The 26,449-nt window shown below is 41.1% G+C and overlaps 1 protein-coding gene across 1 annotated transcript; it reads left to right on the top strand.

The window, feature by feature from the left end:
* The first annotated feature begins 1,152 nt into the window (after positions 1 to 1,152).
* LOC149323580 (snRNA-activating protein complex subunit 3-like) lies at positions 1,153 to 25,992 on the top strand. The gene is made up of 9 exons (XM_089489462.1): positions 1,153 to 1,436; positions 4,395 to 4,469; positions 9,465 to 9,549; positions 13,722 to 13,826; positions 17,767 to 17,916; positions 19,681 to 19,763; positions 21,026 to 21,190; positions 23,022 to 23,129; positions 24,503 to 25,992. Exons 1-9 carry the CDS (start codon positions 1,153 to 1,155, stop codon positions 24,648 to 24,650), a joined length of 1,203 nt encoding a protein of 400 aa, XP_089345588.1. The 3' UTR covers positions 24,651 to 25,992.
* Positions 25,993 to 26,449: the final 457 nt, after the last annotated feature.

Genomic DNA, 26,449 nt, shown 5'->3' with positions numbered 1-26,449 from the left:
GTAGAAACAATCCAGGTTGAGACCCCCTTTAACTGTCCTGGCTCACTGTGCTAGGGAATCCTGGGAACTGTAGTTTTGTGAGACATTTTAGCCTTTTCTCTCAGAGAGAGAGAGAGAGAGAGAGAGAGAGAGCCCTGATGCCACAATAATAAATTCCCAGAGTTCCCTAGCACTGAGCCAGGGAATCCTGGGAACTGTAGTTTTGTGAGACATTTTAGCCTTTTCTCTCAGAGAGAGAGAGAGAGAGAGAGAGAGAGAGAGAGAGAGAGCCCTGGTGCCATAATAATAAACTACAATTCCCAGAGTTCCCTAGCACTGAGCGAGGGAATCCTGGGAACTGTAGTTTTGTGAGACATTTTAGCCTTTTCTCTCAGAGAGAGAGAGAGAGAGAGCCCTGGTGCCATAATAATAAACTACAATTCCCAGAGTTCCCTAGCACTGAGCCAGGGAATCCTGGGAACTGTAGTTTTGTGAGACATTTTAGCCTTTTCTCTCAGAGAGAGAGAGAGAGAGAGAGAGAGAGAGAGAGCCCTGGTGCCATAATAATAAACTACAATTCCCAGAGTTCCCTAGCACTGAGCGAGGGAATCCTGGGAACTGTAGTTTTGTGAGACATTTTAGCCTTTTCTCTCAGAGAGAGAGAGAGAGCCCTGGTGCCATAATAATAAACTACAATTCCCAGAGTTCCCTAGCACTGAGCCAGGGAATCCTGGGAACTGTAGTTTTGTGAGACATTTTAGCCTTTTCTCTCAGAGAGAGCGAGAGAGAGCCCTGGTGCCATAATAATAAACTACAATTCCCAGAGTTCCCTAGCACTGAGCCAGGGAATCCTGGGAACTGTAGTTTTGTGAGACATTTTAGCTTTTTCTCTCAGAGAGAGAGAGAGAGAGAGAGCGCCCTGGTGCCACAATAATAAACTACAATTCCCAGAGTTCTCTAACACTGAGCCAGGGAATCCTGGGAACTGCAGTTTTGTGAGGCATTTCAGCCTTCTCTGTGTCACAACAAACTACAGTTCCTAGTTTTACATCTCATTTTGAGTCAGGGTAGTTAAAGCAGTCTCAAACTGGACTATTTCTGCAGGGTGTTTTGCGTGTGGGCCTTGATAGAGGGGAACTACAAGGCCCACAATGCACCGCGCCTAGTCTCGCGATGGTTCCCCTGATTGCTCCTAAGATGGCGGCCAGCAGCAGCAGCAGCAGCAGCAATGATGATAATGACAATACAGGGAGCAATATCCCCGTGTATGAAGCGGAGGAGCTGAACTCTCGGGCCTTCTGCGTGGGGGCCTTCGGGGCGCTGTGGAAAGAGGCGCTGCGGGAGGAGGACCTGGCCTTGGAGGAGGAGAAGATGGAGGAGAAGAAGGAGGCCGCCGCGGTGGCCCTGGAGCTGGGCTGCCCTGCGGAGGTGGCCCTGGAGCTGAGGGACCTCTGCAGGTAGCAGCCCTCGCTCGCCTCAGCCCCGCCGAGAAGGGAGAGGAGGCTTCTCGGGCTCACGGACACTCTCGAACTCTAAAGCGCTATGATCCCGCTTTAAATGCCCACGTCGGTCCAAAACACACTGCAGAAATAATCCAGTTTGAGACCACTGTAACTGCCCTGTCTCAGGGAATGCTGGGAATTGTAGTTTGTTGTGGCACTAGAGCTCTCTCTCTGACAGAGAATGCTAAGCGTCCCACAAAACTACAATTCCAAATATTCCCTAGCACTGAGCCAGGGCAGTTAAAGCGGTTTCAAACCGGATTATTTCTGCAGTGTATATTTTGGACCCATGACACTTGGGCCTGAACAGACAGGCCAAACTAAAGCTGCTTCGGGTCACTTTGGAGGTATGCTGCTTAAATGGCTCACGCATCTTAAGAGGCCAGAAGCTGCGCCAAAGCTGCGCTCTAGTCCTTAGGGCTGGAGAGTGACTTTGGCACGGTTTCCAACCTCTTAGGACACATGCAGCATTTAAACAGCATACCTCCAAAGTGACCTGAAGCAGCTTTATTTTGGCCTGTCTGTTCAGGCCCATTGTTTACTTTTTGGTGGCTTTCCCCCCTGTATTTTTCTGGGAAGTATTGTATGGGCATTTGACCTCACGCGTAGGTCCCACTGAGTTAAATGTGCCTAAAAGAGGAATATCATTAACCTTTACACTCCATTACCGCCCTACACTCTTATAGCACTGCTGTTCCACTTTTAACTGCTCTCTGCCCGACTCCTGTTGCATTCTGGGATTTGTAGTTCAGTAAGGCCTAAGAGATCTCCGGCTGAGAATTCTAAATGCCCTTCCTTTAACTGCAAATCCCAGAATGCATACAGCCAGAGCAGTAAAAGAGGAATAGCAGCACTATAAGAGTGTAATGCAGTCATCTCCGCTCTCAGGCCTCCCTAAACTACAAACCCCAGCATGCCACAGGAGGCAGTAATTGTTACTTTGAACTGTTACGGTACTATTATTTCACTTTATATGCTTACGGCACCATGGTATGCTGGGATTTGCAGTTTGGAAGAGGGGCATTTAAAATTCTCAACCAGCGAGCCCTTAGACATCACTCAGAATTCCACATAATGTTGGGATGGTTATTAAAATAGAATGATAGCACTGCTACAGTGTAGTGAATTAAAGCAGTTTGACACTGTTTTAAGTGCCATGGCATCCTGGGATTTGTAGTTTGTTGAAGTAGAGGAGGATTAGAAACGGTGGCCCTTTTGCTCCTTGTCTGATCTCTTGCATCTCATGGGACAGCCATGCAGACTGTACAGCAAAGTATAACAACATCCAGAATCCATAAAACAGCAATAATTTTATGAGGTCAACCAAAATGCACAGAGTTTTCCACTGGCTTCTTCTTCATTCAGGAAAAAGATGTTAAAATTGTATAGGAGAAAAACAAAACATGACAATGTTAGATTCACAGGCCTACATTTTGTTACTACGTTACAGTGAGAGGCGGGTGATTCTTTAACATTATCGTAGTTTTCTTTCTCCTGTATGATTTGAACACCTTTGCTTGATAAAGAAGCTGGAATGGTTCCCCCACAAATTGGGAGGGACAACTGTAGTCCAACTGAAGCAACTGCCTTGGGTAGCAGATGCTAGAGTAAAGTTGTAGCAAGCTTTTGGACAGTCCTCCTGAGGCCTTTGTCCATTCCCCATTCTCTTTCCATGGGAGGACGGAGCAGTGTGCCACAATCCCTCGTGCCCCATGAACTAGCCTCAGTTGTACTGCAAACACTGGAACATAATGAGGCCGTTCCTATGGACAGGGCTTGACAGTGAGAAAATACAGGGCTGCTTTGTAAAATGGCATGCCTGCGTCTGATGAACCCTTGTGTACAACATGCAGTTTCTCATGACACATCCTCACAGTATGCACTTCTCCTGCCTTCTCCTGCATTAAAGATATCAGGTGAGAGAAAGCATGACATGATCATCCTGGAATATGATAGGACAATAATGGACTGTTATAAGGCAGGTTTTATTCCCTATAATATCCCATTTTACATGGAAGAAGAGATAGAAACTACCTGTCGTGGTAACTCTATATTTCTTGTAGCATATACACTTAGTTGTCACAACCAGGAAATGAACTAAGGGCTGAAAGAGATGGCCCTTTTGCGCTGCCTTCTGGGTGGCTTGGGAGTGTGACATTTACATGCTGCATGCTCCCAAGCCAACAGGAAGCTGCCCGGCCATTTACACGGGGCGGCTTACAGGCGGTTGAGCTGTGACATTTATATGCCACAAGCTGCCAGAGTGCCTTAAAGCCGGCTTCCAGCCACAGTGGGGCGGAAAAGCCGCCTTTTTGCTGACCCCAAAAGGAGTGGCTCTTTCCCGCTCCTTTTTTGGCCATCAAAAAGGCAGATTGGGGTCGCTGCGTGCAGTTGCCATGGCCCCAATCAGGCTTCGAAAGGGGCGGCCTGTTTCGCCACAAAAATTCTTTCTCAAATTACTTCAGATTGAAGAAAAGACGTATAGAGAGACTCTTTCCCTGTGCAAAAGAATGGCAGCACTGTACCAAGAGTTAGGGACAGACTAAAATCCTTTCTACTGGCATACTCAAGGAGTTGTTATAATTTTATGTTTTGTGGAGGAGCATTCTGCCATCATTTGCAACAGTACTCTAAGGTCCTACAGTTGAGGAACAGGTTCATCCCCTTCTTATTTGTATGAACAAGTCTATAATCCTATCTCTAGCCTAAATAATATGTCCCTGTTTATAGCTAAAAGATCTGTGATAAACCAGATGTATACCATCTCCCGTTGAAAACAGATTCTTGGCAGGGGAAGCATAACCGCATGTAGTTACATGTTAACAACTAACTCTTGGCCTATATTTTATGTGAAGCCTTTGTCATGTGAAAATAGAAGTAGTACTGTATTTCTGTTTGTGGTTTTGTTTCTAGAGTTGGTGCACTGGTGGGACCTGAAAAGGAAGATACAGACGTTATACCCGAAGACACTAATTTATTGACTCTTAGGTATACTGAATTTCATATTCTTCACAATCTATATTGGTTCTTGAATGATATTGATATTGTTAGCATATATGGTTAGTAGCATTCATGATTATTTTAACAAATACCATGCCTGTATTCAACATGTAAGATCCTATCAGTATTGGAAGTTGTGATGACACAATGTCTTCATTATAATGGGTTGTACCCAACTGTGCTATTCCACTGGCATGGACCTTCTCCAGTTTGCAGAAACTCCACTTTCATCCTTGTACACTTTCATCCTTGTTTAATCAATGACTCAAGGACTTGCACAACTCCACAGAACTTGATTGTGCTAGGTCAAGTATGGGGAACCTGTGGCCTCCACATGTTGTTGAAGTACAATAGGAGCCCTGGTGGTGCAGTGGTTAAATGGCAGTACTGCATCCACAGCATTGTGAGTTTGATCCCAGAGAGCTCCAGGCCGACTCAGCCTTTCAACCTTTTATAGGTTGGTAAAATGAGTACCCAGTTTGTTGGGGGCAATTGGTTTACTGATTGTAAACTGCTTAGAGAGTGCTGAGTTCATTATTAAGTAGTATAGAAATGGAAATGCTATTGTTGTTGCTACAACTCCCCTCATGCTTAACTACTGGCTGCATTGCCTTGGACGGAAGGAAACTGAAGCTCAGCAGCCTCTGAAAAGTTCCCTAGTTTTGCACTAGATATTGCTTACACTAGTTTATCTGCCAGCTAGCACAACACAGAAACTTTAGCATGAAGAAACACAATTTTTTCTTTCACTAGTATTATGCTTGGTACAACCTGTATCTGCATTGTTCTTCCAGTGCATTGATTCAATGATTGTACAGCTTACCTGCATTATTCAGTCTGTGACACGTTGGGAAAGCAGTAGTGTTGTGTTCATTTGCCAACATCATCTGGGAAAGGGAGAAGGCATATTGAAACAAAGCTCAGTGACTAAAGAAAGAAAAGGGGGAGGAACTGGAAACAGATCAGATGGGTGGGGAAGCATGTGAGGTTAATACCAGTGGAAGTGCTGAAATAAGAAAGGGTAACAGGCAATGCAAAAAAGACTTATAGGTGAGGAAGCAAAAGAAAGGAGAGTAACTAGTGCAGGTACAGCTAAGAAGATGGCATGCGGAAAGGTAGTGAAGAAAATGACCATACATTCCTAATGATTTCCCCCCAGAAATGTTTTCCTAGTAAAGTTCTGGTCGTTTCTTATCCAAGAGACACTTAATATTTAATTACGTAGATGTATGAATATAACTGGCTGTGGTTAAAGAATTTATAGCACTCAAAATTATTTCTGTGGTATTGTCTTGTTTGAAGAACACATTAAATAACACTTCCAAAAAAAGAAGAAAGAACTGATTTGTAACTATAGCTGATTGGCCGACTATAATGGGGCTGCTTTTGAAGCCTTTTAGGAACTAAGGGCCCAAACAGACAGGCCAAAATAAAGCTGCTTCAGGTCACTTTGGAGGTATGCTGTTTAAATGATGCATGCATCCTAGGAGGCCGGAAGCTGCGCCAAAGCCATGCTCCTAAGTAACCCGAAGCAGTTTTATTTTGGCCTGTCAGTTCAGGCCCATAGTTCCTAACTATGTTCCAAACATAGTTGTGAAGCAGTTAGCTATAACTGGCCATTATGATCGCATTATGCAGGTGTATTACCAGACTCAATTCAAAGTGCAGATAAGGATTTAAAAAAAGTGATAGATGACCAACATACCATCATTTTCAAAACAGAAAGACATCAACAAACAAGAACATGTACAAAATCAACCAGTTAAAGTGCCTGGGTAAAGAAAAAGGAGTTGTGTTTTGAAGGAAGAATTACCTGTTTCCAAATAGCATTGTCAGAGTCTTTCATCAAAGATTCCTAAGCAAACTTAGTAGTTATGGGGAAAGTCCTGTTAATTCTGAAAACTGGAAGCAGACAGTAGGAAGAAATAGTTAATCCTTAAAGATTCCACCTATATTGGAATAACGTTCTTTACTGTAACAGTTGTTTCAAGGTGGAATTGACTGCCTTGCAGGGTGGATGGACATCTTTCAGAAGTGCTTTGGTGGTCTGTTTCTGCATTGTGAAGGTTGGACTAGCTAGCCTGTGTGGTCCCTTCCAACTCTAAGATTCAGGGCTGAAACAGACACACCCAATAAAGCAGGCTGTGCCCAGCCCTGATTGGAGCCACCGCCTTGGTTTTGAACTGGGCCAACAAAAGGAGAGGTATTTTACCATTCCTTTTTGGCCTAGTTCTTTGTAAAGGACCCGGCCCCTGTACAATCTCTGCCCGTGCTCGGGGCGTGCATCATCCAAACACTAGCCCCCAAATGCGTCAGGAAACCCGTTTATTTGACTCGTCTGTTTCTTGTAATGTGAGCAATCAACTGAATAAGTGATCTGTACTGTAACTACAACTTTAAAACTTGTTATTAAATGAGAGTTAAGGGTGTGGTGAGAACTAAAAGGTATTGCAAAAGAGAATGAGCATTGGAACAGCAAATGTGGTTCATTGTAAATTAGTGTACAGTGATTCTTGTCGTGGCACTAGAAAAATTTGAAAAACACCCAACAATTTCACATCTGCACTAATGGGATCTGAGCTGAGGGCAGCTGACCAAAAAAAAAAGGAGCTGAGGTGTAGATAGCTCTAGATAAATATATATTTTTTAAAAAAGTCAAGCCTGTGTGCCTTTGCTGTAAAGATGGTAAATTCCATGTATGACATGGTTAGAAAAGGTACTGAATGTGTCCGGAACAGAGTGTACAGTTCTGGTTGCCAGAGTTTAAAAAGATACTGTAAAACTGGAAAGGTAGCTGAAAGGGGCAACCAGAATGATGAGCTCCTCCAACAAGAAAAGTTATGCTACCTGATGCTTATTAGCATAGATTCAAAGTGAAAAAGGAGAGGTGTGGAAGAAGTATATAAAAGTGTGGCAAGGAGAATGTAGGAGCTTTTCTCCTTCTCTAATAATATTATAACCCAGGGTGATTCGTGGAAATTAAATTGGTGGGAGATTCAGGACAGATCAAAGGAAGCATTTCTTCATGAGGCAAATAGTTAAACTGTATTCAGGGTAGCCATGTTGGTCATATAACAAAGTACAATAACATCCAAAATCCACAGGGCAGTGATACCTTTATGGGGACAACCAAAATGCACAATATATATGTTGCAAACTTGTGAAGATCCTCTGTCTTCTTCATCAGGCAAAGATTTTAAAAATCATACAGGAGAAAGAAAGAAAAAAGACTTTGCTAGTCGTATGCATGCATTTGGTCAAGATGTTGTGGTCGTTGTCCTCAGTTCAGATGGTATGGAGGGGTATTCATACAGGCAAGCCCTTCCTCCTTTGGCCATGTGGGTATGGGCAATCCTTAAATTCCAGGAAATAAAAATTAAGTTCTGTTAGCAAAACAAAAAGCTAATGCTTTTGAGATTCACTTTGTCTCAAATGCTTTGTGAGGCTACAAGCCCCTTTGTTAGATAGAGAACACTACAGCTTTGAAAGCTTGCAACATGTATGTTGTACGCTTTGATTGGTTTGATAAAAGGATCACTGTTTTGGATGTTACTGCACATAGTTAAACTGTGGAATTCATTGCCATAACATATGATGGCTGACACTTGGAGATCTTTAAAAGGGAATTAATATATTCATAGATGCTAGTACAGTCTGCCCGCCCCATATGTTAGCTTGCCATATGCACACTTGAGCTCACGCAGACAGCAAGCCTGGGGGACAAAATGGTGCACGTGCGAGAGCGCACCACCGTTGAAATCAACGGGACTTGAGGTCCTGCAGTTTTTCCCATATGCAGGGGTTCCGGAACAGATACCCCACATAATCAAACGGCCCACTGTACTATTAATTGCTGCTAGCAAGAATGGCTACACATCACCTTTCTTTTCAGAGGCAGTATGCCTCTATATATACCACAAGTTGCCATTCTGTCCCCAGTGCTATTTAACATTTACATGAAACCTCTAGGAGAGATCATCCAGAGGCATGAGACGGGTGCTATCACTATGCTGATAACACCCAAATATACTTCTCCATGCCTTCAGATAGAACCTCAGCTAAGGATAATGTGCCTCCTCTGCATGCTTGGAAGGGGTAATGGGTTGGATGAAGAAAAACAAATAGAAACTGAATCCAGACAAGACAGAGGTGCTTACTATCAAGAGACCTAATCTGGGGCTGGAAGCATGTCAACCAGTTCTGAAAGGGGTTACATTCCCCCTGAAATACTGTGCTCACAGTTTGGGAGTGTTCCTGGATCTATCCTTCCAAATGTTATCTCAGATAGATGTTACGATAAAGAGTGCCTATTATCAGCTTTGGTTGATATGCCAACTGTGCCCCTTCCTAGAATTGGATAACCTAAAGATGGTAGTGCACGTAAAATGTTAGCCATTTAAAAATTAAGTTCTTTCCAGATGAGCTTGGTGTTCATGTCGGTTCCTGTGAGTATCTCTTTATAAATAATACTCCATTTTATGGAGTTTCTAGGCAACACGTTTTATGACTGCCCAGCCTATTTTTAACTGTATGTCTTATACATTGCTCCTTGCAAGCAATATTAAGTAATAAACTGGTTTCCAAGAAATCACAATACAGTTATCCCTCCCCATTTGTAGACTTGGCATCTGCAGTTTTGATCCTTCACGGATGACAAACCAGAAGGGACAAAATGGCGAGTGCACCCAGGATCGCACAGCAATTATAATCAATGTGGACTTGAGTATTTGGGTTTTTTTCTGATTTGTGGAGGGGGGGGCGGAATGGATCCCTGCGAATCAGGAGGGACGACTGTATATTTTGTCTACTAATGAGTGTTTTAGCACTAGCTGCCTAGAATTTTTGGTAAGCTTTTTATTATTGTCTGAAGTATTTGAATTCAGATGAGTTTTTCAAGTCTAGTTTTTAAATGCTGACACTGATAATGGGTTTAGTCTTATGGCTATGTTACTTTCTTTTTCTTTATCTTTGTCTGTTCTGTAGAATTAGACAGAAGGCTCTTGAGAGAAGAGAAGAAACAGTCATTGTAGATCGTGCAAGTAGACAAGAAACATTTATCTATGAGATGGTAAGGCATTTTTCTTCTTGTTGCCATTATTGTATACCCTGACTGACTGGTGTATCTAATCCAAGTATAGACGAATACTTAAATTAAGTTCCTGTTCCTATCATGGGACTGTATGGATTGATGCACTGAAAGGAGGATGGCAGGCTGATGGTTATAGAGCAGGGCTCAGAATTGGGCAGCCTTCTGTATGTTGCTAACCTGCAATTCCCAGTATTCCTCACCATGGGTTATGCTTGCTAGCCTGCTGGGAACCGCAGTCCTAGAAGGCTACACAATTCTCACCATGTTATAAAGCATTCTCCAAACAGAAAAAAATCTGTTTTGTGCTCTTGGTGCGCACATTCTTGCCATCTCTTGTGTATTTTTTAAAAAAAACTCTTCCAACTTTCACCACATTCTGTCCTGTGACCTTTCCTCTAAACTAAAAAATGAAAGCATTTTTGCTTTTTCTCAAAGATAATATCATTTTGATTTTTCTTTCCCATCTCTACAGTGTTAATTGGAGATGGTGTGACCAGAATAATGCATGATATTTAAATTGCAGTTGCATTCATTAAAGTTATTTTAACACTTCAGTTCTGGTTTTGATCCGTTTTCTAATAATCCCTAGAACTGAATTTTCTCTTTGAATGGATGCTTTCATTGAACTGTTAAAGATGAACCCAGGAACCCTGGTTGGTCAATGCCAAGCCATACCCCCTCATTTACAGCACACTGGCTTTTTATTAGATGTGACAATTGCTCCATCCACCTATGTGGGAAGGCCATTTCAACTGGAGATGATAGATCTCCTGTGTCTTCCATTCCATGATCTCTTTCATTCCAAAATTCCAAGTTTTATGTTCCATTGTTGTCATAAAACCTTATTGCCTCAGAGCCTAATCTTAGGATGTGTTTGATAAAAGTTGCAAAAGAAACTTAATCTTACCTCTTTGTCTTGCTCTAAAGGCAATATATCATTTCTTCCATATGTAGCTCTCTACAGATTACCAAATCCTTGGATTACCACATCCTTGTTTCATTTATTTAGGATGATTGCCATATAAGATTAGAATTATTTCCATTGTCAATCTAATTGATCTGGTTTCTGCCACTCCTGTTGATTTGGTCAGGGCTTATTTTATGTAAATTAAAAGCTTTGTTCCTGGAAAATGTCTGCATACACTCCTGGGCTGCTGAACATGATGGGCTTGTACTTTTATTAGAAGCGATTAGGTTCTCCCCATACCTAACTGGTTTGGAAGATGATATTGTAATCATCTGCACAGCTGGAAGAATATGTATACAGGTACTAAGAATTTCCAGTTCCATGCATTCATGGTATTAACATGAAATAGTCCAGATTGCATGGGCATTACAGTAGGTCTTTCGTATCTGCTGGGGTTTGTTCCAGAGTTCCCTGTGGATACTAAAATCTGCAGATGCTCAAGTCCCATTAAACACAATGGTGTAGTAAAATGGTGTCTCATATATAAAATGGCAAAATCAAGGTTTGCTTTTTGAATTTATATCTTCTGAACATTTTCAAATTGTGGATGGCTGAATCTATCGATAAAGAATCCATGGATATGGAGGGTTGACTGTAATAGGAAACTCACTGTTAAATGAGGTTCCTTGACCTGATCTAGTTTTTTTTAACAGGCTCAACTGTTATCTGGGGCCCAGCATGGTGTAGTGGTTTGAGCATTGGGCAAGTCACACACTCAGCCTCAGAGGAAAGCAAGAGCAATCTCCCTCTGAACAAATGTTTCCCAGAAAACTCCTTGATAGGTTTGTCTTTGGATCACCATAAGTTGGAAATGTCAGGCACACAACAAGAATTGAGGCACTAATGAGTACAGAAATAGAACACAGCATAACCCTAAGGGTAATATAGCTTGGATTTATCACTGACAATGAAGATACAGCTGGTCTCAGAAGGGCAGGCTGAAGCAAGGATGCAATTTTATGTCAGATATAGTCTTCTTTTCCTTCCCTCTTGAGATCAGGCCAGCCACATCTTCATCATTTGATTTGCCTCCCCACTCTTTTCCCTGCCCACTGGTAAGGAGCAGCTGCAGCAGGCCCTCCTGGGTCTTGACAACTACCGGTACTCGGGGTGGGGATGCGAGGGTTGGATGGAATGCAAAGGACTAGAGGATATACCTCTGCACCCAGTCCAAAAAGACATAAGCACACACAGGCATGTGCACATGCCACTAAGACATGCTGCTCAGTGTCCTCTAAAATCCATAGGATACTTAAAATGCAACCATCCCCCTGGGGACTAAAGGTAAGGTACTTATGCCAACAGTTCCTTACTTGTCTGTGCCAGCAGAACACCTTTGCTACAACATTCTGTGACTCACATAATGTAATGTAATGGTGCTTTAGTGTGATAGTTGTTTAATTGTGTTACAATTTTTTATTATAATGTTTTAGACTATCTTTTAAATTACCTTGTTTTCAGCCTTCGTAAGCCATTTTGGGTCCCATACTGGGAAAAAGGCATCATAGAAATAAAATTTAATAGGGGGTTCTCCTTTATGCATTGTACTAGAACCTGATCTTATCCAATGGATTCATCAGAACAGATTGAAGGGAGGTTTTTTTCCCCATAGCATATTGTTTATGAGTGAAATTTGTTGCCAGAAGATATAGATGACAAGTATTCACAGGGATAAGGCAAGCTCATGGAAGGTAGAAGTATCATTGACTACATGCTATTTCCACAGTTTGAGGCAGTGTACCTTTGTATATCAGGTGGTGGAGGACAACCATAAAGGAGTGTGCTATTCCACTCACATCATGATTTCTAAGCTTCTTTTAGAATCCAATTGCCTAATGTGTGCAACAAGATTCTGGACTTGATAAGGTTTTGGCCCAATCCAGCAGGCTTTTCATATGTTAATTCAATTCCTTTGGAGGGGCGAGATATAAATAAAATTATTAGTATTATTATTAACCTTTATTTATGAAGCGTTGTAAATTTACACAGCGCTGTACATGCAATCTTTTTAGTTAGACGGTTCCCTGCCCTCGGGCTTACAATCTAAAAAGACATGACACAGAAGGAGAAGGGAGTGGTGGAGGGAAAGGGTAAGAGGTCCAGCAGTTCCTCTCTACCTCCAAGGCAACTTCATATCTCTAAGACAACAGCAGGGGTGCCATAGCTAACACTTAGTATTGTGCAGAAGAACTCACAGTAAATTCTTTATGAATATCTTTTACCACAAAAACCCTATGACAAGACAATCCAAAATGAAATAAGACAGTGCCAGAAGATGAAACTCCCATGTCTTAGGGCACTGAATGAGCTGCTGGGGTACCGCAAGGGACAACTACAAGTACCACTGTGGCTAATGATGCCACTGGACTCAAGCTGAAAGGATGTTCAGCGGCTGATGTGCTCAGAGGTAAAGGGAAAGTCTGAAGATGCACAACACATATTATAGGAACGTGAAATGTGAGAAGTATGAATCGGGGGAAGCTAGACATAGTGAAACAAACAAAAATGGAATGTATAAACATTGCAGTACTTGGGGTGAGTGAAGTAAAGTGGACAGGGATGAGACATTTTGAATCAGATATAATCACAGATAAATGGGTCCTGGAGCAAATCAGGCCTGAACTCTCCCTAAAAGCCAAGATGACTAAACTGGGGCTGTTGTACTTTGGACATATCATGAGAAGACATGACTCACTGGAAGAGACTAATGCTTGGTAAGGTAGAATGCAGTAGGAAAAAAAGAAGGCCACATTCTATATGGTTAGACTCCCTTCAGGGAAGCTGTGACCCTGAGTCTGCAAGACCTGAGTAGGGTTGTTGATTATAGGGTGACTCAGAGATCTCATTCATAAGGTTGCCATAAATTGAAGTTGACTTGAAGTCAGTGAACAACAACCACCCCAGAAGACTATTTCCTTTTAGAATATCTCCAAAGCCTGATCTGTTGGCATTAGCAGTTATGATAATCGCTGCAATTATCATTTAGATGTTCTGTGTTTAGCAGCATTTGAGCCTAAGATTTGAGATTTTGATGCTGTCTTAAGAGACCATTAAATGGGTTGGGGTTTTAAAAATTGGTTTGGGTTTTTAAAAATTGGTTTGGGTTTGCTATTTTTGTTCTCTGGTTGTTACACACATTTTTCATTAGACGTGCAAATACCATTTTAATGTTTTAATTTTTTAGGAATCTCATGCAGTTGGAAGGAGGCCAGAAGATCCAGTCAACATGGTCAAGGAGGGAGAACTTGTTTTAACTCTCAATATTTTCTATCCTGTCATATTACAGAAGGTTGGTAATTCTCTCCCCCTGCCCCCCCAGTTATTTCTTTGGATGGCAAAAGTTTGCAATCTCTCAGCAATCATGTTGACAGTTCTTTCAGCTCGTTTTTTCAAATATAATATGAGGAATTTTGGAGTAATTAGGCTCACTTCAAATATATCTATAAAAAAGTACAGGAGGAATGCATGAAGGCGGCATAAAAACAAATTACCTTTTCTGTTAGGATGATAATCTGCAGCCCAGCCACAGCAGGCCTGCCTAATGACCAAAAACCAGTCTAATGCCTTACAGTGCTTCCATGGTTTCTTAGGTGTTCAGTGCAGGATTTAGTCAGAACTGTATTCAGTGGGATTTATTTCCAGCTTTGTGTGTAACAGGATTGCAATTTTAGTATGTCTTCAGCAGAAGCCAGCTGTATCTCTGTGTAGAGTGGTCGCCTTTTATTTATTTTCAGAATTACACCAAGAATAAATGGTTCTCGCCTGGCAATCTAAGATAAATAAATTTAGAGCAAGGAGGTAGGCATCAAACAAGAAATTGGACATATATCCTCTTTTGACAATATCAAAAATTGAGTAAAGGTAGTAAACATTTTAGCAATAACAATAGCACTTTACATTTCTATACCACTTCATAGGGCCAAACACACTGCAAAAATAATCCAGTTTGAGACCACTTTAACTGCCCTGGCTCAAAGCTAGGGAATTCTTGGACCTGTTAACTGACATTTAGCTTCTTTGTCAGAGAGCTCTAGTACCACAACAAAATACAGTTCCCAGGATTCTCTAGCACTGAGCCAGAGCAGTTAAAGCGGTCTCAAACGGGATTATTTCTGCAGTGTGTTTTGGACCCTGGTGGACTAAACACTGTAAGCAGTTTACATTGTGTCAGCCTGTTCCTCTAAACAAGCTGGATATTCATTTTACTCACATACAAAAGGATGGAAGATTGAGTCAACCTAGAGCCCTCTGGGATCGAACTCGCAACATTGTGGTTGCAGTATCAGCATTTAACCAATGCCTTCTTAGCCACAGTAAAAGATACTGGTGTGGGTAGTGGTGGCCCTCAATCAAAGGTCATCATGAGGTGGAATGACAAATCAACTAATAGATCATGATGGAAATGATCCAGATGTCATTGAGCTGTAAGCCCCAGTGTTCACCACCATTCTTTCTGCTGGTTCATGATGCGAGGAGTTGCAATCTAGAAATTTCTGGCAGGCTTGCATGATTCTGAGCCCTGTTTTTAGACGGAGGCAGTGGTAGTTGTCAGATCTGTGGTAGAAGGAGCCTGGTTTTCTTTTCTACAAAGCCAGCTTTCTCTGCAATAGGTGTATGGAGGGGGAACCTCTGCTATGGAGCCAGTGGCCTTCACCTTCTACCAGAATGAGCATACTTCTTGTAGCTGATACTTTCTTATGAGATGATACTGGATCCTTTCACTGCCAGATCACTTTCCACTGTAGCATGTATTTTTGGGGAAATGTGAAATGAAGATGGGTAGAATGCAGGTTGGGCAAGTACTGCTTTTTATCCAGAAGGTCTCTGCTTAGATCTCTGGCATCTCAGGACAAGGCTGGGAAAGACCTGTGTCGGAAACTCTAGAAAGCTACTAGCTGTCAGCGTACAGTGGGAAACCTTTGGCCATCCAAATATTTTGGCCTACACATGTTAAAATTGAGAAGAGCCAGCATGGTAGAGTGGTTTGAATGTTGGAATATGACTCAGGAGACCAGGGTTCAAGATCCAGCTCGGCCATGTAAACCCACTGGGTGACCTTGGACAAGTCACATTCTCTCAGCCTCAGGATGGCAATGGCAGATCTCCTCTGAAGAAACTTGCCAAGAAAACCCCATGATAGGGCTGCCTTAGGGCAGACCTGCACAACATATGGCCTGGGGGTCACATTCAGCCCACCAAAGGATTTTGAACGGCCTGTGTGGATGTGGAATGACTTTAAGGCTCCTCTGCTGTTTGTCCTCCTCCTGAGGAGAAGGCCAGGCAGCAGAGGAGGAGGATGGGCAAATGCTTGCTGAGCAAGGCTCCTCCATCATCCAGCTTTCTCCTGAAGAGGAGGCCAGGCAGCGGAGGAGGAAGAGATCGGGCAAATACTTGCCATACAAAGCTCCTTTGCTGCTTGGCTTTCTCCTCAGGAGAAGGACGGGTGGAGATTGCAGATGGGTGAACACTCACAATGCTCATCTGCTGCTCAGCTTTCACTTGAGGAAAGGGCCAGGCAGAGGAGGAGGAGGAGGAGGACAAAATTAATATTAATAATTAATATTAATTAATTAATTAATTCATATTTAATTTAAACCTATCTGCGGCCCGAAGAAGGTAACCTATTTTAATTTTGGCCCCTTCTTACTGCCAAGTTGTGCAGGTCTGCCTTAGGGTCATAATAAGTCAGAAGTGACTTGAAGGCATAACAACAACAACCATGTTAAAATTGAAGGGTGGGGGGGAAACCTTGGAAAACTCAGGAGGAAATCTCTTCTTTATTTTATTTTTTCCAAAGCTGCCTTTCTCTGGAAAAATGGACAGAAAATTGGATCATGGAATTTCATTTCTCATTCCAAAATAAATGTTTAATAAAAAGTGTTCACATTTTTACTCAAAGATTTCTGTAAGCTATGTACAGGAAGATTTTCATGTAAGACTGTGTACAGCATCAGTTCATTGTAATTCCTGGTCTTGGCTTTCGTTTCTTGTTTTTTTCTATTCGGATGAGTGCTTTATGTTTGTTTAATACTATAGAGGAGGGTTTCCCAACCTTTTTGACTCATAGAGCACCTAAGAGGCCAACACTATGTCTTACAAGTTAATGGTGTTTAGCTGTATGTATAAAAATGTATTCTTATTCTTTAATTTAATTCAGTTTTTATTTTTTCCATTTTCCAATTTTGTTACTGTTCTGTGCCTCCTTCTCATAAACTGGGAAAACTAACAAAGTTCCTTATAGTTTTTTGTGGGCTTTTCGGGCTATGTGGCCATGTCCTAGAAGAGTTTATTCCTGACATTTCTCCAGCATCTGTGGCTGGCATCTTCAGAGAATGCTCCTTCTAGTTCAGGTGTTCATTACAGTTCAGAACCTTTTGACTACATTTGTAACAAAAATAAAAATAAATTAAATTAAAAAATATATCAATATACATTCAGTTTGATATTATAGTCTGAATAAATTATTATACTTTTACTATTCCAAATATGATAATTTCAAGCCATACAAATTATTGTTATTATGTGCCTTCAAATCAAGTCCAACTTTATGATGCATCTTATGAGGGGGTTTTCTTGGCAAGATTTGTTTTCCTCTGAGGGTGAGAGAGTGTAACTTGCCCAAATTATACATAACGGATTACACGTTTTAGAAGTAACAAAGACCCTGGACAAACGGGCCCTGTAGCACGTCCTGGCAACGTTTCTAGACGCCCCACAACCCTAGGACGTTATGAGGACATCACAGCTGTGTGGTGCCATATACATGGCGCGCACAGCTGTGATGTCACTGCTGCATGCCTTCCAGACGGGTGCGTGCGGCAGTGATATTTTCACGCTGCCACAGGCAGTTTGCAACAGCGCAAAAAGGAGCCGCTTTTTAGCGGTCCTTTTGGTTCTGCGTAACTGTGCCGCACAATTTGGATGCTGCGGGTGGCCGCCTCTTTCTGGTGGTCTGTACCCCGCCATTGTCACTTTCAATCTAATACTATCATTAGTATTAGTATTAATGCCCCCCCTTTTAGGGCTCTAGCAGGTTTGTGGGGGGGATACGGTCTTCCCTATCTTTGTGGAGGTTTCCTGGGATTTGTAGGGCTGCACAATAGAGGTGAGTGCTGCATTCAGCCAACAGACCGCACTTGCCCCACTCAATTTAGGTATTCAGGAGTGGCGCTAGAAATATGTATGCTTTGGCTCTGGTTTTAGTTGATCTTTGTTCTTTGCGTTCATAGCATAAGCTTCGTAAGCCATATCAGACAGTATTGGTTCTTGGTAGCCAGAAGCTTACTGAGTTGAGAGATTCCATTGCCTGTGTCAGTGACTTTCAGATTGGAGGAGAGTTCAGCAATCATCCTGATCAAGCTCCAGAAAACATCAGCAAGGTATTGCAACTTTGATTTCTAGTATGCTTCTAAAAAAGAGGGTCTTTAGTCCTACAACATTTGGCCAGACTGCACATCAGTTGGAATTGCTAATCCCTTGAAAACATGTTCAGCTGCTCTTGGGGAAACATGAAGTTGAGTGTGGCTTTTCCTTTGAACGTAAAATAAAGTGACACACAAAACTACCTATTATTTACTACTAGCTGGAAATACATTCAGCTATAACACGTTTCCCTAGTAGATTTAAAATCTACATTTGTTGTATTTTGTAATGTTGGCTTACTTAAGGGGAGTTTTGTGTGCATGTTGGGGATAGTCCCATATCATTTGTACTTTGCACAACATGCTGGTGTGTTGTTGTTGTTGTTGTTGTTGTTGTTATTGGCAGAAAACCCAACAAAGATGTTACACTTTTGACAGTATTGAAACTAGAAAAATAATATGTGTGAGAGGGAGGGCGTGTTAAATGTATAAACTGGACTACCTGACATATTTGTGAAACTGACAGAGCAGTTATATGTATATTTATTCCTTAACATTTCTGCTCCATTTTCTTCTGACCATTTTATCCCCTGCTGTAATATGGCATAACTGTTTGAGTGTTGGAGTATGACCCTGGAAACTAAGGTCACTCAGTGGGTTTCATGGCCGAGTGGGGATTCAAACCCTGGTCTCCAGAGTCGTAGTCCAACACTCAGACCACTACGTCATGTTGGCCCTCAAGTAATTAAACTTTAGGAGAGTCATTCCCATTATTTAGCATGGGAAGAAACTTGTACAAAAGCTGTGGGGAGAAGTGAACATGGCTATTTGGGGGAACTCTCAAGGGCCAGATTGGGACTTCAAAAGAGTGGGCTTTGGCCCCAGGACCTCAGGCTTCCCCATCCACATGCTGTGTGCTGGGTGATACTCTTCCATTTAAAAATAAAGCGTTACCTGTGTCTTGGTCAACATAGTTGTGTTATTTATTGGGATTTGCTTTTGTTTTGTTTCTGCTTGGAATTACAATAGATACCATGTGCACCTCTCTGTGCACTATCAGTACTAGGGATGAACCTTCTGGACTGTTAGTAATTGAGACAGAAATATGTTTCATTTAATACATTTTTTTAGACCTGATGCTTCTATCAGGGCTTCAGCTAGAAGGTTATTATGGGCTGCTTTTCCCTTTAATTCTAAAAATAATAGTGTAAGACTGAGCACCCTCATTGTCCTTTGAAGCAGTCGGAGGGAGGTTGCCAGTTTTGCTGCAAGGAATATTTTAGAGTATTCATTGGAATTATGTGCTGAAAATCAGTGATGCTTGTAGCACAATTCTAAAGGGTTGTCCCAGGGTCCTCCTCGCACAACAGGGGTGGTAAGCATGTGATTGTATGGTGATTCCTAGCAGCCATAATCAACATAGCCAGTGGTGAGGATTATTGGGAGTTATACTCCAGCATCTTCTAGAGCCAGGCATTTCTTACTTCTATTGTGGAAGATGCTCATCCTTGGGCTTTGATGGAATTCCAAGGAAGGGCAGATCATTTAGTTGTGGGGCAAGAACTAACTATGTCTACAGCATCAGGATCAATAGGCAAAGAGGGCTAGAATTGTGTAAAAGGTCTTGGTGGTTTTGACTTGTCATGTAGAAGCAGTTGCTACAGCGATGCAATGGACCAGCCTTCTAGAATTTAGCTGGGACATAAGAGAGGAAGTGATATCTTACTCACGCTAATTATCAAACTAACATTTTTCTCTCCTTATATCTGTCCTTTCTGGCAGGATCTCTACAAGTCAGCGTTCTTTTATTTCGAAGGTGTTTTTTATGATGATAGAAGGTACCCAGAGTGCAGTGACTTAAGCAGGTAAAGCATTTACATGCATGCATAGATCTCAGAGATGGAGATGCAGAGTGCTTTTTCAGTGTTTTAGCAGTATGTGATTGAATAGCTGTCCTAAGAAGAGACCATGAGTTGAAATGTTCCCAAATTAGGACAGAACTAGATGTTATCTTGGGAAACCACACAACAGGAAGGAGAAAGCGAACGATGGGACACCTAGGGAAAGATGCTGTTTGTCCCCTTCCTCATGAAGCTGTTTGGTTTCTCACATGGGATCTCTTGATTCCCAAGCTTGACTGGACTGGCGGAGTGGTGATGGTTGGAACGTAAATAATAATAATAATAATGGGGGCAATTTGTAGGGAAGAACTTGCAGACAGGAAATGGATTAAGGACCAACCCTCCACAAATTCTTTCCTGCAAGTGGTCTAGATTAGTATTATGTGATGAATGTGTGGCTTGGAACACCATGTTTTGCCTCTAGAATAACTCCTTCTGACCCTACGTATTGTGTGGTTCCAAGCATTGTCTCCCCATGGGTTTGACTACAATTCCCATAATCCTCAGTCACCATGGTTAGTTGTCTGGGATGATGGAAGCTGAAGTCCACCAACATGGGAACCCAAATTGTAAACTGCCATTTATCCAAGATAAGCCCTTCTCCAATTTAGTGCATTCCAGATTTTTTTATCTTATAACTTTCAGTATTCCTGATAATAGGCTATGTTGTGTGAGGTGATGGAAGTAGTACAAAAAATATAGATAAGACACCAAGTTGGGAAAGCTGTCCTAGAAATACTAATAGGTTGTTGTGTGTGCCTTCAAGTCTTTACGGCTTCAGATGACCCTGTCAAAGCTGTAAAGCTGTCAGAATTTGTTGAGAAACGATTTACCTTTGCCTTCCTTTGAGAGAGTGAGAGTTGCTCAGCATCACCTAGTAGGTTTCCATGGCTGAGCAGGGGATTCAAACCCAGTCCAACACTCAGATCACTAAACTGCTCTGGCTCTCAGGTACCTCACTGCATTTGCCATCAGCAGTTGACCTGTTGAAATCAAAACATGAATTTGTTGCCTTGGAGAATAGAAACATAGGTGGAATGAACGTGTCTTCCTTAATCTGGGTGTAGTTTCCATAGAAGATAGTCTTGAGCATATTTAAAACTTGAGAGAATCTAGAAAACCTATGTAGCCCTGGATCTTGAGATAAAGTGCTTCAGCCACCAAAGTCTTGTTTTGACACCTCTTTCTTTATTACTGAGAGTATTTTCCTTTAATGATAATTTCAGCACAATTATTGAGTGGGCAGAATCTCGCGACAGAGGCTATTCAAATCTTCAGTCTGCTAAAATGGAAGACTATACGTTTAAGGACTTGAACATCAAAATAGGCTTTCCCTACCTTTACTGTCATCAAGGAGACTGTGAACACATCATTATCATCACAGATATCAGGTAAATTGCTGCTGACTGGAAGAGCCTCTCAAACTTTTTTCAACTTCATACTCTTCTGAACTTATGGTGGTCTTTTGGTATTGAGTCCATTTTGGTTCTGGGATCCATGGATGTACTTCCAACAGGATCCATATTGGTAGTGCAGAAATTCTTGTATGGGGTTTTCTGTAGCTTGCTCATGCTTACCTGTGGGGATCTGTGGATAAGGTTACTCATACATCATCTGCCATTGGAGAGAGGAAAAGGATATGCTCCATTTCCCCAGCTGACACACCCCATCAGCCTTCCTCAACTTTGCACCCTTCAGAGCCTATGGACCAGAATTCCCTTCATCCATAGCCTTGGAGTGTATGGGAATTGTAGTCCAAGACATCTGGAGGACATCAGGTATAATAAGGCAGTTCTGCCTTCTGAGGATACAGGCTGAGTTTCCCTTTTCAAAATGCTTGGGCCCAGAACTGTTTTAAGTTTTGGAGTTTTAAAATTTTGAAATTTTTGCATATACCTAATAAGATACCTTGGAGATGGGATCCAAGTGTAAACATGAAATTAATTTATGTTTGGTATATCCCTTTTACACCTAGCCTGAAGATAATTTTGCACACAATATTTTTAATAATCTTCAGTGGGAAACAAAATTAGTGTATATTGAACCATCAGACGGCAAAGGTATTACTACCTCAGCCATCCATGAAATACATTTTGGTTTTTGGTGTATTGCGGGTTTAGGAATTCTGGATAAGGGAGATTCTATCTGTATGGCATATTCAGGGCTCCTTGAACTATGCTTTGTGCCTCCTTTTAAAAAAATAAGATTTTTTTTCCAATCTGATAGGCAGATAACCTTTTTCTTTTCTTCATAACTCAAGTATGTGGAAATGGGACATAGTCTTCCCTTACAAATCCAATGGGTCTTCTGTCATAGTGGGAGGAAGGCTTCTCAGGATTTGGTTACTGTTTAGAACTTTCACCACTTCAGGTGTTGCACCACCTCATGCAGGGGAACTCCCTGGTTCTTTTGGACTGAGAATCATTCTCTATAGAGATTAGGTGAGGTGATAAGATGGGAGGAATTGGCTTCTGGGCAGAGCGGTGCATTAGTGCGTCCTTGAGTTCCCTTTTTTGTGGAATTTTGGGTCTTAATTATTAATATTTTGTGAACAAAATTTATGCTTCTTCCTCTTCCTTTGTTTGTTGTTATGAACAGAGACGTGAAGGACAAGAAAAAATTGGAGAAATTAGGAGGAAACAGTTTTCCCCCTTTTTTCCAGAAAAATTGGAAGAAAGGGACTATGAAATCATCCATCTTTTAGAATGCTGAATAAAATGTTTAAAATAAGGTGTTCACATATTTACTGCCTCGAAATCATTTTTTAAAACTATTGTAAGAAGAAGTCCTTTATGTAAAACTATGTGCATATCAGATTGTTAGGCTGCTAGAAGCTTGGTTTCTTTTTCTCAGTTCTTTTTATGGAAACAAGTCTGGTAGGCTCAATGGTGAACTAGTTGAGGAAAAATATTTTTTCTGTTCTACTAATGTCCTCTATTTTTATTGGATTGGATTGGTTTTATTTTATTTTATTTTATCAGTTCCTCAAACTGATAAAACCTAAGAGCCTTCTTATAGTTTGCAATTCAGGATCTTATAGCTCCATCTGTAGCAAAATATAAAACTTTTAATAAGTATGTTCAATTTGTAATTGGGAATTAATATTCCATTTTTCAACTTTTCTGAAAATTCCCATTTTCCCCATGTAAAATAATTTTACATTTCTAGTTATTAAATTTCATTTCACTATTTTTGTTTAACCAATTCCTTTCTTTGTGACAGACTTATTCATCGAGATGATTGCTTGGATAGGAGCCTCTATCCCTTGTTAACCAGAAAACACTGGCTGTGGACCAAGAAATGCTTTGTATGCAAAATGTACACAGCCAGGTGAGTGATGAGTTGTATATTCCACCTTTAGGAATTAGGTTTTGATCACTGTGCCTTTTAAAATTGGATATGCATATATTGTGCATCTCACATACATCATTAAAGGTTATTGCAAAAGCCGATAGTGCCAGAACAAAGAAGCATACAGATAAACAAATCCTTTTTTTCTAAAGCTTCAGTGTTTCCAATATAAGAGAAACATGTTGTATCCAGTAGTTCAAGTTACTTGCTAGGGCTGTGTTCTCACAGAAACACTATAGGTTACAAGAAGTACTGCATTTTTAGCTCCTTGTCGTCCCTCGGTTACGGAATACCCTCCTCCTTGGATGTCTGGCTATTGCCAGGTGCCAAGTTAAAAACTGGTTATTTGCATTTGGGACTTAGAGATCATACCTCTGTGCTGCTTGCTGGATTATAGGTTTGGATGATGACATGACATGAAACTGTTTACATATTGCTTTAAATTGTTTTTATTGACAGTATCCAGTTTCAAGTTCTCTTAGGTAAAAGGCAGGTATAAGGAAATATTTTGGATGGATGGATAGACGGACAACTAACAGAAAAGCAGGCAGAAAATTACTCTGGAAGGACTTTTATAGAAGTTATATTTGTTCATAGGAAATGCCTCCCTTCATTGACATTGTTTTTGTCTTTGCATTTTATCCTCCAAAACTACTTAAACTGGTAGATTTTTTTCTTTTTTTCTTTTTTTGTGTGGCTAACTAGTAACTTTTGTAAATCTGTATGTACATACTGTTTGCAAAGAGGTCTTTTGAACTTGGTCATTTCAATTGCTCTTAGTAGTTTTAATACTGCTTTAATAATTTAAGGTGGTTTTATCATTAAAAAAAATAACTCTTGTTAGTATTTCATTTGGGCTGCATCTGCACTGGAGAAATAATCCAGTTTGACATTGCTTTAAGTGTCATGGCTCAATGCTATGGAATTTGGGTAACTGTAGTTTGTTGTGGGACTGGAGCGCTCTGATGGAAGGAGAAATGTTTTGCAAAACTACATCTGTCAGAGAGATCTGGTGCCACAACATACTACAGTTCCCAGAATTGCATAGTATTGAGCCAGGGCAGTTAGTGGCATCTAACTGGATTATTTCTGTAGTGCAGATGCAGCCTAAATTATATTGGATTCAGTTGAATTTTTATGTGAGTACACATATAAATTACTGCAATGGATGGGATTGTTTGTGATTTAGTTAAGAGCTTAGGTATAGTTTTATGTTGTGGAGAAGCACTAGGCTTGAAACAGTAACATAGTAAACTGAATTCATATGTATTTTACAGCTGCAGAAGCTAAAAATTGATAAAATTTTGTTGCTTTTCATTATTAGACCTTCTCTTTTGTCTTGGAACTTACAGGTGGGTGACCAATGAAGACAGTTTGGCTCCACAGGACCCTTCCTTCTTCTGCAATGTCTGTTTCCAAATGCTCCATTATGATGCACATGGCAATAAACTGGGAGAGTTCCTTGCCTACCCTTACGTTGATCCAGGGATTTTCAACTAGTGCTTCATTGAGGACAAACTGAACTGTGACATTACTTCAGTAAACGCTGAACATATAGCTTAAAATACTGAGGTTAACTAGTGGCCATACAGTCTTTTGCAGTGTTTTGTGGCTGTGTATGTGCAATTTGTATCCCTAGCTAGCTAGTCAGAGGGCAAGGGTATGCGGACATTATAGATTGTATTGGCTGCATCTGCACTGCAGAAATAATCCAGTTTGACACCATGGCTCAATGCTATGGAATTCTCAGATTTGTTGTGGCACCAGAACTCTCTGAGAGAAGACTAAATGTCTCATGAAACTACAATTTCCAGTATTCCATAGCACTGAGCCATGGCAGATAAAGCGGAGTTAAACTGAATTAATTCTGCAGTATGGATGCTGCTGTTATGCCATTAAGAACTAAAGCTGCATGTTATTGTGTAAATGAGTTTAGTTTTTAATCAGATCTTGGCCAGTATAATTAGGCACATTTCCACCTTTACAGAGTTGTTTAGAAATTTGCCAGTGGTCTGTTTATTGCTAAGTCAGGTCATTAGATGACATTCACCTCACTCCAATCTTCCAGAAGTCAAATCTGGCCTCTTCTTTGAGGAGGGAAATGAAATACCAGAGAGTAGCAAGGGGATGACCCCCACCAGTCTTCACGTCTGGACTATATACCTGAGGTTATTTGGAGAACAAGACTGGATAGCATTTTTGTTGCCTTTAAGGATATTGATATGCTTTTGGTTGAAAGGGGACCCTTTTTGCTATAAATTTTTTCCAGTATTCCGGTTAAATTTCTGATAGCTTTGATGCCATTACCATAGGACTTCCGGACTAAAGGTAAACAAAGGTCCAAAACACTGCAGAAATAATCTAGTTTGAGACCACCTTAACTGCCTTGATTCATTGCTAGGGAATCCTGTGAATGAGTTTATTGTGGCACCAGAGCTCTCTGACAGAGGCGGCAGCTAAATGTCATAGGAAACTACAATTCCCAGAATTCCCTAGCATTGAGCCAGGGCAGTTAAAGCGGTCTCAAACTGGATTATTTCTGCAGTGTGTTTTGGACCAAAGACAGCCTTGTTGTCATCTTTCTCTCCTTCAGAAGGAGATTTGGTTCTGTGTTTGAGAGCAATAGTTTTCCTCTCTATGAGAGATTTGGCTACTCCAATTTGGACATATTGCTCCGAACATGCTGCCTCCTGGGTTTAATTTGGTTATTGACATACGTCTTCCTTTTTTATGTGTGTGCCTCTCTCCTTTGGAAATGAGTTCATTTACTTATAAATGAGTTCCAGATGTCCCTTAGTTGCTTTTATTGTACTGATACTTTATTTAAAAATAAATGGGTCAATATAAATAATACTGGATCGTTTTCTTTGCAGTCATTATCTTGACTTGCCAGAATGATGTCATATCAAGCAGTGTGAGTAAAAATGTGGCTGTATTTTAATCTAAATCAGGGAGAGGGAATGTTTGGCTGGCCATCCAGATGCTGTTGGAATACATTACTCATCCTTATCCTTCACCATTAGTTATGCTGTTTAGGGTGGTTGATAGAGTCCAACAACACAGTTTACACTCCTGTTCTTAATCATGATCAAATTCCACTTTGGTCTTACTACATTTATTTATTTATGGATGGATGGATGGATGGATGGATGGATGGATGGATGGATGGTATTTATACCCCACCCTTCAGCCCTAATGACTATCAGAGCGGATTATTTTAATTAGACGGTTCCCTGCCCTCAGGCTTGCAATCTAAAAGACACGAAACAAAAGGAGAAGGGAATGGTGGTGGGAAATGG

This window comes from Sceloporus occidentalis, unplaced genomic scaffold, assembly GCF_023333645.1.
Source record: "Sceloporus occidentalis isolate IW3139 unplaced genomic scaffold, rSceOcc1.0.p SCAF_1, whole genome shotgun sequence".
Taxonomy (NCBI): domain Eukaryota; kingdom Metazoa; phylum Chordata; class Lepidosauria; order Squamata; family Phrynosomatidae; genus Sceloporus; species Sceloporus occidentalis.
The sequence above is the reverse complement of the archived record's forward strand: the minus strand, read 5'-3'. Positions and strand labels throughout refer to the sequence as shown.

Excerpts from the sequence above, each read along its gene's own strand:
- LOC149323580 (XM_089489462.1), top strand. The coding sequence starts at position 1,153 with ATGGTTCCCCTGATTGCTCCTAAGATGGCGGCCAGCAGCAGCAGCAGC. Across the intron at positions 13,827-17,766 it reads ATCCTGTCATATTACAGAAG|CATAAGCTTCGTAAGCCATA; the intron begins GTTGGTAATTCT and ends TTGCGTTCATAG. Across the intron at positions 17,917-19,680 it reads CTCCAGAAAACATCAGCAAG|GATCTCTACAAGTCAGCGTT; the intron begins GTATTGCAACTT and ends CCTTTCTGGCAG.